At 37.4% G+C, this 14808-nt stretch overlaps 1 protein-coding gene across 1 annotated transcript in view; it reads right to left on the bottom strand.

The window, feature by feature from the left end:
* Positions 1-14808, bottom strand: part of LOC134667029 (uncharacterized) — a 32627-nt gene that overhangs the window by 10925 nt on the left and 6894 nt on the right. The window contains exons 2-3 of the mRNA XM_063524334.1: positions 3836-4041; positions 2781-2934 (exon numbers count right to left, since the gene is read on the bottom strand). Of these exons, the coding sequence (XP_063380404.1) occupies positions 2781-2934; positions 3836-4041 (360 nt within the window). The remainder of the gene's footprint in view (positions 1-2780; positions 2935-3835; positions 4042-14808) is intronic.

The raw sequence follows: 14808 nt of genomic DNA, 5'->3' as shown, positions 1-14808 counted from the left end.
GATAAGTACAAATTACTCAACTTACAAAACCGACGCCTCCTTCTGGACGCGATGGTCCTTTATAATCTATGTCATAACAAATTTGACTGTCCAAGCCTGAGCGGGACTATTTGCTACCGCGTACCGACGAGGGCGCGGGAGCGCGCTGCACGTAAGCACCAGCTGTTTGCAGACTCGCGCTGCCGCACCCACGCTGGAGAACGAGATCCCCTATACAGGCTGGTTAAATGTTACAATTTGTATTTTAATGATATTGATATTTTCATGTTCTCTGATAATGTGTATAAAAAAAATTGATTCAATTGCTTCAAACAAAACATAATTAAAAGTTGCTCCCATGGGCCATGCTGTTTTAACTGTTTACTCGCTCATTAAACTGTATAAGACTACTTCTGCCAATATGAATTTGTAATTGCATCCACAAACCTATTTTGTAATCTTATCTTTGTTAATTTTACTTTTACAATTTTTACATACATCATTTATATTGTTACCTTGCGCTATATACATTGTAGATTTATCAGTAGGTAATCTAGTAATCTGTGGACGATGTTGTTGGTCTCACACTTTATTATCCTTTGTACTCTATTTCTGTGTTTGAACCCTGTGTGTTACTGTTTTTTGTCCCAAATAAATTGAAAAAAAAAAGTGTCTAAATGCGAAGACTGAAGACCGAGCTCCGCGTAGGGCTGAAACTCGGAACGTCCAATGGGTCGCGCTTCCTACAACTTCCGCAAGTGTTCTAAAAGCGAAGGCCGAAGAGAGATAATGCCTACAGGGTGGCCAAAAAATAAGTACATTCCCGTAACCAGGGAGGTATTGGGATTATACCTACCTATTGAGCAACATTTACTATGGGACCCGAAATCGCGAAAAGAAATGTATCCTCCCATAGAAAACGGACCAGTCAAAACGTATGAAACAGCCAAATTTTTCTTTGCGATTTCGGGGTTGCACGTCGGCAACGGAAATACACTTAGTTTATTTTTTGGCCACCATGTATAGTGCTTTTTAAAACACGTGACAATACCTAGTAACCTAATCAATCAGTACTACAAGTAACATTGCGGCTGTGTGCCAGATACAGCTTAGTCGCATTTTTTATCTTAAGTCCGACTCACGCTTGAAGCTAAAGGCACGTCTCTTCGGGACGCTTCGGGTCTTCGGCCTTGTGCGGATTTCGGCCTAGGGCCTTCGCAATAGCTGTCTAGAACTCTAATACATCACGTTTCACTTAAACCATTGCAGCTGTGTCCCTAAAAAACCTAAACCGCATTTTTGTTCTTAAATCCGACTCACGCTTGACTCTAGATTTCTAATAAGTTTTCCTGACATCTTTAGGAAAAGGACTATTTTGTGTATTTTTTTCAGAGTTTTAGACTTAGTAGTTTCGGAGATAGAGGGGGGGGGAATGGTCATTTTTTGTCTATTTTCTTGAATAACTTCTAGAATTTTTATCGTAAATTTATAAAAAAAATATATTTGAGATTCTCACAATGAGCTCTTTCGTTTGATATGTAACACGACATAGTTTGCAAAACTTTGATTTTTAATTTTATGGTTTACCCCCCAAAAGTAGCCCCTATGTTTAAAATTCATTTGTTGACGTTACATATCCGTCTTTGGGTCACGGACTTACATATGTGTACCAAATTTCAACTAAATTGGTCCAGTAGTTTCGGAGCAAATTGGCTGTGACAGACGGACGGACAGACAGACGCACGAGTGATCCTATAAGGGTTCCGTTTTTTCCTTTTGAGGTACGGAACCCTAAAAGTATGAGTACCGTCAACAATAATGAATAGGGATGAAAAAGGTGAACAGTGGACAGGCCCTTCGCCCGTTTCCAGAAGCTGCAACGCTGCAGCATTCTCAATTCGAATGAAATCTTAATACTTTGGTGGCGTTAAATATGGATCGCAAATATCCTTATTCACAGAAACATTCCCAGTGACTTAATTTTGCTGCTGGAAAGCAATACTCAAAATAATAATGCAGCATAAGAGAGCAGGACCACATCCCTCGGCAAGCAGGTACTTATGTGGTAAACGTAACACAGAATAGTGCACTCGCATAAATGGATAAAGTTACCCGGCGTAATTTCCGGACCGTCTCAGCTCACAAAGCTGCAACGATATGGTTTAAGCTATAACAGCTGCACACAAACATAGCCCCTATTAGTAATGAATTAGGAGCGTCAGTAGGTTACTTAGTGATTGACGTGAATTTAGATATTTTGTTTCAAACAGGATGCTGATTTTAGTACCCTCGCCTTGTTGATTTTGAATTTCGTAACAACATGGATATCAAACATATGAAGAAGGATAAGGTAATTTAAACATTACTAAAAAAGTACCAAAACGAAACCAGCGATATTTATGCGTGAGTGATTTTCTCAAAAATGCGAAACTAAAAAGATATCTATACCGGTATTATAATTGAATATAAGCAAGCTCTTTCTGATCGGTATTAACTTTTCATTTCCCTAGGAACATATAATTTAATGCTAAAATCATTTAATGCTTTTTCAAGCCCTTTAAACTTGTATTTGCAACTTTTATTAACAGTCAAAGAAAAAACATGTCAATGTTAAGGTAATTGAACATGCTTTCAATTATTGTTACATACTGGTTAAAGTATGTAACAGGCAATAACAAGCTGCAAGGCAATGCTGTTACATACTTGTTTAAGTATGTAACAGGCATTACCTACTAATTCCTTTTTAACGAGCCATACTTGCTCCATAATTTAAAGTAAATCGATTACAATGGAATCCATACCAAATATGGTCATCGGTCTGGTCCTCTCGTCTTCGGCCAAGAATGTGGAGACGACACATGTGTAGTTTCCCGTGAGATCTGTGCTTGGAGACAGGATTCGCAGCGCTCGGTGCTGCGTGTACGCATTGTGGGATACCCTGTAGTTGAGGTCGAGCTGGAACACAATACAGGTGTTGATTAGTTTAATTAGATTTGTACTATTCAACAAGACCCTTAACCATATAGAGAGAATCATTTTTACCTACGCGTGATCTATTTTTGCATAGGTAGGCGTTTGCGTGAGGACCGCGAAAACTGACGCATACTCGACCGACTAGAGCCATGCTCTTCAATTATGATGATGATGATGATGAGGCGTTTGCTAGCATGCGATTGACAGCAATGCTGCAAGCTGCATTGCAGCAACAGAGGTCATTTTATAAATTAATATGTGCATTTTTTGTAGCCATTATCCTGCAGCTACCCCATAAACGTGATGAAAGTTCCTCCAGCTCAATGCGTCCTTGCCTTACGATGGACCCAGCCGCGAGCAACCTTAGGTATATTTGGATGATATATTTTTCTTCTTCAGCCCATTGCCAACCCATGCTGAGTGCAGGCCTCCTCTAACGCTGCGTCTTACTTAAGCGAACAACTCGCGAAAGCGACACGGCGCCCAAGGCGTTCGCGTTCGCAACGAAATCGCCCACGTAGGATACTTCTATAGGTATCAGAGGATTGATTCACCCCGTGCCGCATCGCTTCGCTTCGCATTCGCGCGTTGTTCGCCTACGTCGTACGCTGCGTAAATGCGAAATGCATTCTGCTCGATCTCTTGCTGTCCTTTGCCATTTTCTACCGGCTATTGTGTCCAGCGTGGGGACTATAGCCCAAGCCCTCTCGCGTATGAGAGGAGGCCTGTGCTCAGCAGTGGGACGTATATAGGCAGAAATGATGATGATGATGATGAGTGTCCAGATCGTCAGTTCACCTCATTGGCTGCCGGTTGATCGGCGACCAGAACGAAGTAATTTATCAGGCCGTTCATCTATATAAAAGTATTATCTAAATCTTACTTTATCCTTTAATATCCCCAATGCCTGCGGCTTCTGCGGCGGTATCCATTGGTACACCGGCTGCTCCCGGTAGTTGAAGAACCACTTCACTACCAGTCCCGTCACGTTAGTGGTCACGTAGTCGCAGTCCAGCGTGATGGAGTCTTTCGTGCCGTACTGAATCACTTCTGGTACACGCATGTGCGTGATGCGTACGGAGTTGACACCTGGGAAAGATATCTTTATTTCAGTTTATACTTTATAAATAATACTGACTTAAAATAATATTAACTAATATCAATAGTCTGTTCAAATTGGTTCACGAATGGTAACGAAATCCTCTCCGAATTGCCTGCAGAGCGATCCAGTGGGCCTCGCCATATGTTAGTCTGGCCAAAGACATAATAATATGTAACTTCGTATAAGATGAATAAAGTCTAAGAAAAAAACGTGCCTCGAAAATCAAGACAAAGTCATTCTCGGATAGATGGCGCACACACCTTTGGCCTATGCTCGGCTAGATGGCGTGACGACACCGTTTCATATTTAACAATTTTAAAACACAGATATCAGTGAATGGACATGGGTCAAAATGATATAAAAATAATAAAATCATTTATCCATATATATTCATTTTTTTATAATTTTATACGTGTTTATTTTGAGTTATAGTCGTGTGTCGATAGATGGCAGTAAATTTACAGTGACTTACTATGACAGGACCCCTCTAAACTATCTATTCTTTTTGGTCTGGCTATTGATTCACGGCCCGATTCGAACTTTAAGATACGTCAGGTAATAGATCTAGAAACGATATGGATTAGATATGTCAGTGTCAAATGTGACGTTTCGTCAAACAAGATTTATCCCTTGTTATACAGAGTGTTGTTGTAGACTGCACTTGTATTTGTTATCAATTTCTAGGATCATTGCAGATGAGACAAAAGTAAAAAAAAAAAATCTAGGAACCTTCGCGGTTCACGCCGTCTGTCATCAAAACATTGAAACTCAAACTCAAAACTCAAAATATACTTTATTCATGTAGGCCTAGCAACAAGCTCTTATGAATCGTAATTAATCTTAATCTAATTATCAGAGCATTTTATTGATGTTAATATTATTCCATTGGATTATTACTTATACAGATAAAATTTAACACTAAGAATTTCACAAAAGGATCGTCAAACATTAAAAAATAAGAAGATATAATAAGAAAATATTTATATCCAATAATTTTTCGTTAGGATGCTGACATTTGATGTAACAAGTTTAATGAGTTTACATTGGGACGGTTCGCTTCGTCTAGATACCTTTGTGATATTAGCGTCGTTTTATTTTTGTTTTTCGTTCCACTAACGCTGTGGCTGCGGGAAATAAATTCCAAGGTTTTTCAAAATACCTGGGTATAAAAACCACAAGCTGTACCGTAAAATGAGGTGAGTTGGGTGAAATTTGACTTTCAAACCTCGATAAAATTTTATTTTTACATGTGAAAACTGAATGGTGTATATAATAAGTGTTTCGGACGTTTGTATTTTAGTTTGTATTTTATTTTGGGTAGTTCCATTTCATAACTTTGACGATAAAGAGGAAAACTCACCTCACCCCGTAGTGCCTCGTATTTGGGGTGAGAGGGTTTTTCATACAAAGGTGATTTTGGAAGATTGTTGGATCGATTTTTTTTATTATGCGTATTACTATAGCCCCATTTTAAATTGGAATACATTATTTTTGTAGCAGTAGCCTTAACATCCCTTCTCACCCCCCTCTCAAACCTTCTCTCCCCATTCATAACCCAACTCTCCCCGCGAAACCTACTCACCCCGCTTTACGGTATCTCAAAAAATTACGCTAGCCGTCATGTAAACTCCGTTTGTTTACAAACCTTTTGTTTATTTTAGAACGAAACTTTTTTCCATAGTCGAATAAAATGCATGTATTTTTACGGTACCCTTTTAAGCCGAAAATAACAACTTACGCGCGCATTATAAAATAATCATTTTACCATTTATCAATTACATCCGAAGGCACGATAATTTAGGCTCGACACACTTCCTGCCATGTGGCGTAAATTTTTAAACACCTCTGATAGAGTAAAGTGAGACAGACAGCTGTTTAAGTTGTGAATTATTCAGGTTAAAGGAAGAAACGTGTTTTTGGGGTTCCGTGTGTACATTTTAATTTATTGATAAAACGTAACAAAATTACAATAATGATACTAAAAGAATCAAAAGTAATTATATACCGTATGTAACTGAACGAATGGCAATTACTCAAACCCATTAATGTTTAGGTCATACTGAGCAACTTTTACTATGGGGCCAACCCCGAAAACGCGGAAAAAAAAGGTAGGCCGCAATTTAAGAACATTTCTGAACAAAAAAATCTATAATATTTTATCTGCATGACGGGTTGTAATCTGATGGAAGACTGCGTTGCTGCATTTGTACATTTTGTACATTATGTGTGCATTTTGTACATATGCGCATGACGCCATCATTACTGTCTTAATCTGAAAAGATGTCATGAGAAGCTGAAGCACTTCATTAAAGAGTATTTTCATTTAACTTGTACATGTTAAGCTCGACTTAAGTCGTGTTTCAGTAACGTCTAACCGTTACATTCCTGACAAAATGTATGGGATTTGACATTGACCGTCAGATTTGTAACGATTGCTAACCGGCCGTTAAAGGTGTTCAATTAAGTGAAAATGCCCTAAAACGTATTTACACGAATCAACTATGTTTTTTTTACTCGACAATTAAAAACTATTTTTAAATCTGAATAAGTACTAATTATTAACCTAAGTACCTATTTACTACATCAACTAAAAGGAAACTCGAGCTTACTCAATACTTTAGGCCAATTTTATATTTAAACGGAACCCCTCCAAACCTAAATAATTAACATGTGTATCAGAGCGTTGGAGCGGAACGACGCGTGCGCACCGTCCACGTTCTGCAGACTGCACCTACGATAAAGTGGTGCGATAGTATGGCGTTCAACAAAGCGTCTTGGGGTTAACTAAAATTACTTCAATTTTAATGTCATATAGTACATCCACTACACGTACGTAACACGTATGTATGCACGTATAGTGCGACATAAAATAAAAAGTAGATTTAAATAAAATGGATTTTAAAAAAATCAATACTAAATTGTTGCCATGTTTAAGCATTTTACGTTAAAAATGTGACAGTTACGTAGGAAGAGGTGCCCTCAATAATTTTCTACAATTTCTTGTCGGCCTATAGGTATACACGAACATGACGAACATCTAAAAGTAGATTTAGATTTCATCAACAAAAATATAATAAGTATTCAGAATTAAAAAAGCTATTTAGATTTGCTGTGTAGTCCAATTAGGCAATGAGATAATGTAATAGTAAAACAATAAGTAGTTTTTTTTGCAACGTTAAGTTGAGGTACCATTATGGTCAAGTTAGAGAAATCTGCCTTGCTTAACAACTGTCAAACAAAGCAAGTGACAGCAGTTTCAAAGGCACAAAACCTAAAAACCAACAAGGAAACAATGGAAAACATAAGCATCTGGGTTAGTCGAGTAAATAATATATAATGAAAAACAGCATTTATCGAGGTTGGCACGCGTCACATGTCATTAACAATACCTTCGAGGTAATTAACCTTAGGTATGAGTACACTTTTCTACCCGTCTTTCAAACCAGTTTCATAAGCACGCGACTAAACGTACAATTTGTACAAGCTTATCAACACCTTCTCAAACTTTTTTATCACGTTGACATAATGTTTATAATCGCCTGCACATATCAAATATAAACTGGTTAACTTTACGCCCTAGTGCGCCCAAGACGTAGACACGGGTATTTTTTACGAGTATAACAGGCAGGAATTGCGCTCTCCTACCCACGTCCACATGTCTCGTGGTCATGGTCCGTGGCGGTGGTATACCTATTAATAGTTTCGCTGATATGATTTTCCCTAAAGCAGATAATTGCAAAATATCCGGGTCCCCGGCCGGTTCGTATAATATTGTCACAGATTGGTGCTATCTCTAACCAACAACATAAGAGAAATAAAATGAAAGAAATAAAGAAAAGTCATTTATTCGATAAAGCATACATACACAAGACAAAAAGATGAAAAACAAAGAAAAAGAAAAGGATGACAACAACAATACAAAGGCAGCAGACAAAAATTATTACTTACACAGACAGAAAAATTAATTACACTTGAGCCCAGCAATGTATGCAGTAAGGAAGGGGTGCGTCCCACGAGATATAACTACATAATATATAATTTCATATTAATAACATTCACAAGATATAATGAACATCTGCTATAACATCAAAATCAATATTTTTATTAGGAATAACGGTCAATTAACATAATACTCATTTTGTATAATGACTTTTTATATAACACTCAAATACTCTAAATTCAGTTTATATAACATACATAACGTATATCGATCATAGTATATACTATCTTTTAGTATACTGATTATAAAATATAATAGCGTATGATATACTAAATAGGTTATAACTCCTACCCCTACAGAAAACAAACTGGTGCCAGAAAAGTAGGTTAGGTTAGGTTAGAACTGCGACCCCCACAGAAAACAAACTGCTGCCAGAAAAGTAGGTTAGGTTAGGTTAGAACTGCGACCCCTACAGAAAACAAACTGCTACCAGAAAAGTAGGTTAGGGTAGAACCGCGACCTCTACAGAAACCAAACTGCTGCCAGAAATGTAGGTTAGGTTAGGTTAGAACTGCAACCTCTACAGAAAACAAACTGCTGCCAGAAAAGTAGGTTAGGTTAGATTAGAACTGCGACCCCTACAGAAAACAAACTGCTGCCAGAAAAGTAGGTTAGGTTAGAACTGCGACCCTTACAGAAAACAAACTGCTGCCAGAAAAGTAGGTTAGGTTAGGTTAGAACTGCGACCCTTACAGAAAACAAACTGCTGCCAGAAAAGTAGGTTAGGTTAGGTTAGGTTAGAACTGCAACCTCTACAGAAAACAAACTGCTGCCAGAAAAGTAGGTTAGGTTAGGTTAGAACTGCGACCCCTACAGAAACAAACTGCTGCCAGAAAAGTAGGTTAGGTTAGGTTAGAACTGCGACCCCTACAGAAAACAAACTGCTGCCAGAAAAGTAGGTTAGGTTAGGTTAGAACTGTGACCCTTACAGAAAACAAACTGCTGCCAGAAAAGTAGGTTAGGTTAGGTTAGAACTGCGACCCCTACAGAAAACAAATTGCTGCCAGAAAAGTAGGTTAGGTTAGAACTGCTGCCAGAAAAGTAGGTTAGGTTATACAATATGAGCATTATGAATTTTGGTGTTAGATGATTTGAGTAATATACATTATAAATCTGAGATATTATGAACGTTATTCATAATGATCATTATATACAATGATATTATACTTAAATAACGGTATACTTAACAAAAGTATATATTTTGATGTTATATCTAACGTTCGTTATACACCTTGAACGGTATACAAAACAAACTTATACAATATGAGCGTATATAATATGAATATTATAGTATAAGTTCTTATGTCTTATATTACTTACCCGTAAGGAAGAGGCTTTGAGTCAGCATAGTTCATATCATTATTCTTTTATCGCCTTATACACGGTATCATTTATTTATTTATAACAAGCCTCTATATATATACAATAATGTTAAAATAATACTAACACAAAACCTAAAACCTACACGGTATAACATTACGCTCTTTTTTATTTTTTGCAGTGTCTGCTTCCATTAGACCAAATCTAAATACCTACCGAACTTAAAACTTCAAAAAATTGTGACGAGTCATATTTGTATCCCCAAATCAACAAATTTCAAACCATATTGACTTTCTGTCCATGCTCAATGAAAGTCAACTTCATCAAATACCGATATATTTAATGTGAAAAAGAAATACCCAGAATTGATAGGAAACCACGAAACAATGTTCGAAGGAATTCCTACGACGATAATATGATATTTCCGGGTGGGAAGGCACCTAATGCGGCCGGTAGATTGCCTTCCATTTGCCTGTATATTTCTGACAAAAATGTACACTTTTCATAAGGTTGGGTTTTAAGACTTCCGTTTTTTGTCCTTTGTTTTTCTTTCGGATATTACGCAAGCGTTTATTATGTTAGTAATGATCGTGAAGCTCCATTCATGTTATCTGGCTAGTTAAAACAGTTTACTAACGAGTAAACTTTGTAAATGCAAGTTGCTCTCATAACAAGGAAGGCTAAATGGCTGCCCATTGGTGTACGTAGAACCTCGTCTATATTTTAGTAGATAGTGGCACGACTGCTTGTGGGCAGAACCTTTTTTTAGAATACCCGCTATATAAGATAAGATAAAAATATTTTACTGAACACAAAGAATATATTGGTATTAGATGATTAAAATGCCGTATGAACGATAAATAAATAAATATTATAGGACATTTTTACACAAATTGACTAAGCCCCACGGTAAGCTCAAGAAGGCTTGTGTTGTGGGTACTTACTCAGACAACGATATATATGTATAAATCCTTAAATACATAGAAAACAACCATAACTAAGGAGCAAATATCTGTATCCCAGGATTCGAACCCGGGACCATCGGCTTAATAGGCAGGGTCACTGCCCACTAGGCCAGACCGGTCTTCGATGTAACTAAATAGCTACTATGTTTTTGTCTCCTATTTACAAGTATATATATTTTTTTTTTCTCAAAAATGGACGGCAAAGTCGACGTTGCCGTCTAAAAAATAAATCGCGAAGCGCGTAGTTTATGGTCAGTCAAAAATTAAAAAGTTAAAAACATTGCAGTCTTGATTTTGGGACTGCAATGTTGCATACAAGTTCCATTATTTGTCGAGTTTCAAACTTATTAAAAGTTGAAATGGCCATATCAAATGAAGGCACAGGCCCATTAAACAGCCAAACAGATGATTAGTACCGCGACTATTTAGTTGTCTCAAATAGGTTGGCGTATTTTCGGCAGAAAAATACACTTCTATTTTTTTAATTAAAAAAATAAAAAGGCAGCAAGGGCGTTTCTGTGAAAATATATACGTAACAATGTTGTTTTTGTAAAATATTTCTATGGTATTTATATTTCTTGCACCATTTTTGAGAAAAGCACTCATATGACTCGGCTGGAAGGCTACTTGCTGGCTTCGGATTCAATTAAACGGACTCCCAAGGTCGTCCGTTTAAAACGAATCCTCAGCCTGCAAGTAGCTACTTCCGAGCCTCGACAATAATGTACTATTATCATATCACAACGCAATTATCCCTTCCCCTGCAGTAGCGATAGAGCACCGTGCAACTCCTGCGCTGTGCATCGAAGCGTGAACCGCCCCTTCTGTTGTCTTTCAAGCGCAGGTGCGCAGTAATGCCAGCAACGCCATTTTTTGTATTCGGTCATACATTCCTTCACCGTACAAGTTATTTGAAATTCTCGCAGAGGCAATATGGATGATTTAACTACATTACCTATGTCTGTTAATTTTAATTGCAATCAGATGATCACAAATTATCAGTGAGTAGCGAACTTAGGTCTAGCAACTAATGAAATCTTTATAAATCTTGCTAATTATGTTTTATAACTTATAAATTATAAGTGTAAAAGCTGCTTAGATTAATATTACTTAATGTTCAAACTTCAATACACTTCCAAAGAGAGTCAGTTACAATATGTAATATTATTTTGAATTACAGAACTGTCTCGTGGGAATACTAACTACCAAGTAGTTAGGAACAAGCTATCTAATGCCACGTCATGGTGGTTGCCTCAGATAAGTTTACGCACAATATGTCTTTACTAACATTTCATGTGAAAATTGAATTTCACTTACAATACGTGAACTTGCGTGAAACATGATAGTTTATCTGTATTTTCATTAAAGCTACTTAAGTATACTCATTTCATTCTAAAACATAAAGCCCCATTTAGACGTGTCAAGAACTTGCATGCGATTTTCGATATGTTGCGGTATTTGGTCGTTCGACTGAAAGTCATTATACTCTGTAGTTAGTAATGTATTGAATATTGCTTGCAAGTTCTTGAATAGTCTAAATGGGGCTTTAATACAAAATCGCAAACACCTGAAAGTATTCATTTCTCAAAATATTTCCCACATTCCTATAGGTATATACACACACAACTCTTTCCTTCCTAATGAATACCTAAAAGGAATCTCCGATGTCAAACTTGCAAAGAATAATTCAAAGTTGGGAGCGATCTCGAAAGTGACTCGACGGATGTTAATAAGTAAGTTCAGTTCAGGCGCATGTCACTTTTGCTTCTGAATTTTTAAGGCGAGCGTTAGAGTAAGTTAAAAGTTTTCTACATTAGGGTTACCCTGAACTTCTTGAAGTTTAAGAACGCGTACTTTTTGGTCTTTGTTTGTTTTGTTTTTGTTTTAAATTATATCAGCATAAAAGCTTTGTTTCAAACACTTGCCATGCCTGTTTATAGTTAATGTTTTGGTATTTTGATGTACTACGAAATAGTTTATTTTACTAGTTGGATTGATTAGGTTAATACAATTTTTTTACATTTAAAAATTACCTACTAGATCTACCGAAAAAAGTTTTATATCTGACCTCCCGGTCAGATATCCAGGTATACATTTTATTATTTATTATACAAAAGGTTAATGGTATATCATACAAAAGTAACTTAAATATATCTAAATACTAAAATATTTTAATCTAAAAGACCTCCGCGGGCTGTACCGAATTTTATAATTGTGTTAGTAAAAATCTTGCGACACAAGATTTTCGATCATTGTGTTTTAGGGGCCGAGCTCACAAAACTTATCTATACATTAACATAACACCCGACGATTTCCTCGAGGAATTTTTCACAACTTTACCCTTAGCTAGCTTAAAAAGACTTATGTATAATAGGAAGTCATGAATCCTATCACTTTTCAGAAGATAAAACTGTGGTATGAATAAATTTCCGATAAGAGGAGTGACAATATAGCCAGGCAATAAAAAATATCAAATGACGACGGTGAGCCTAATTAAATTAATACATCATCAATTGTTTTTACACTTATAATATATCTATCATTTATCTGGCATACCTACGTTATAAAAAACGCTTGTTGTTGTTGTGAAGCGCTGGTGGCCTAGGAAGCGCTGGTGGCCTAGCGGTAAGAGCGTGCGACTTTCAATATGGAGGTCGCGGGTTCAAACTAGGGCTCGCGGTCGGGTCCGGGTTTCGGGTACCCGTTGCCGGGGCCCCGTTCTCGTGCTACACGAAACCGGATTTGTGGCCCGTTCGGAACGGATAATTAGGATCCGTGTAATTAAGATCCGTGTACCCGTGTTACCCGTGTGTCCGGATCCACGGATCTTAATTACACACGGGTCCGGCCCGTTTTCGATGACGACCGGTTGCGTTCTTTATAAAAGCAAAAAATCTTATACCTTTAAACGAGCAATTCCTCTATATTCAAATACTAAATGTACTATTTAACTAAACAGACTTCTAACCATTGTTACCAATAAACTTTTCATTTTCATTTTTTCAATTTCTATTTTTCGAGCATCTCGGAAATGGCTCTAACGGTTTCGATGAAATTTGCTGGGCGGGGGGGGGGGGGGGGACAAAACGAAAAAAAACAACGGCAACAACTAGGTATGACTATATGAAACCAGCTGAACTAAGATTAGAAACTTTGACCGACTGAGTGGCAAACTAAAATCTTAAAAAATCCATAACTGAAAAAAATCCAATTCTTGTTTGTAAAACAGCACGGCTACTTCTTTAACTTTCCAAACAAAAGGTATGCCGGGTAAAATACCTGTGTCAAAATTGCCACGGCTATTTTATTGCATGTGCCGCCCGCAAACCATTATTATCTTAATCTACACGTGTACATTTCTATGAACTTCGCACGAAATAAAAATTATCTAAGTAATAAGTGGGAATGTGAGAAAAAACTAGAGTCGGATAAAAAAAGTCTGCAGCGCTGCAGACTATTCTTGGTCTGACTCTAGTATCTTAATATTTATTATAAACCTCATTGTTATTATTTAATCATTTTTACAAGCAGTAACATCTAATATACAATTGGTGTCTCATTTAATATAATCCGACTAAATTACATTTCAGCAACACCTCCATATTTCACAAAATAAATCAAGACATTATCCACCAGTAGAATACCACCTCTTAAATATTGTTTAAACTCGAACCGGCCGGGGGAGTCGGTCCGCCGGCGCCGTGTATTCAATACCCGAACGAAGCCGAAGTCCGCGGCTCCGGAGCCGAGCGTAGATCCGGAGCCGAGCGTAGATCCGGAGCCGAACGCACTACACGGGAACGGATCTTGACGGGTTCGTGTAATTCGGAGGCTTAGCACCGCCGGGGCTAAGAACACGGATACACGGGGTGGCGTGTAGCACGGATATCGGGAGCCCTAGTTCAAACCCCGGCTCGTACCAATGAGTTTTTTCGGAACTTATGTACGAAATATCATTTGATATTTTCCAGTCGCTTTTCGGTGAAGGAAAACATCGTGAGGAAACCGGACTAATCCCAATAAGGCCTAGTTTCCCCTCTGGGTTGGAAGGTCAGATGGCAGTCGCTTTCTTAAAACCTAGTGCCTATGTCAAATCATGGGATTAGTTGTCAAGTGGACCACAGGCTCCCATGAGCCGTGGCAAAATGCCGGGATAACGCCAGGAAGAAGAAGACCTACGTTGTAAAAAAATATGATAAAGTTAACGGTACTGATTTATTTACTTAACGCGGCTTAATAGTTGTAGTAAATAAACAAATGAATTGAACTGAATACGACGTTTTCTGGAACCATGATTTAAATTTGTACACCATAAGTAAAGTTTTAGTAAGTACATAACAAAAAATTAAAGAATAAAATGTAAGTCAATATATTTAGCTAGACGTAGTTGGTAGTGATCATATAATATGTGTATACCTAAACCGCGACAAATCAACACCTATTTAATCGATAAATTCGTATATTTTAAT

This window comes from Cydia fagiglandana, chromosome 8 (assembly GCF_963556715.1).
Source record: "Cydia fagiglandana chromosome 8, ilCydFagi1.1, whole genome shotgun sequence".
In the NCBI taxonomy this organism is placed as follows: Eukaryota; Metazoa; Arthropoda; class Insecta; order Lepidoptera; family Tortricidae; genus Cydia; species Cydia fagiglandana.
The sequence above is the reverse complement of the archived record's forward strand: the minus strand, read 5'-3'. Positions and strand labels throughout refer to the sequence as shown.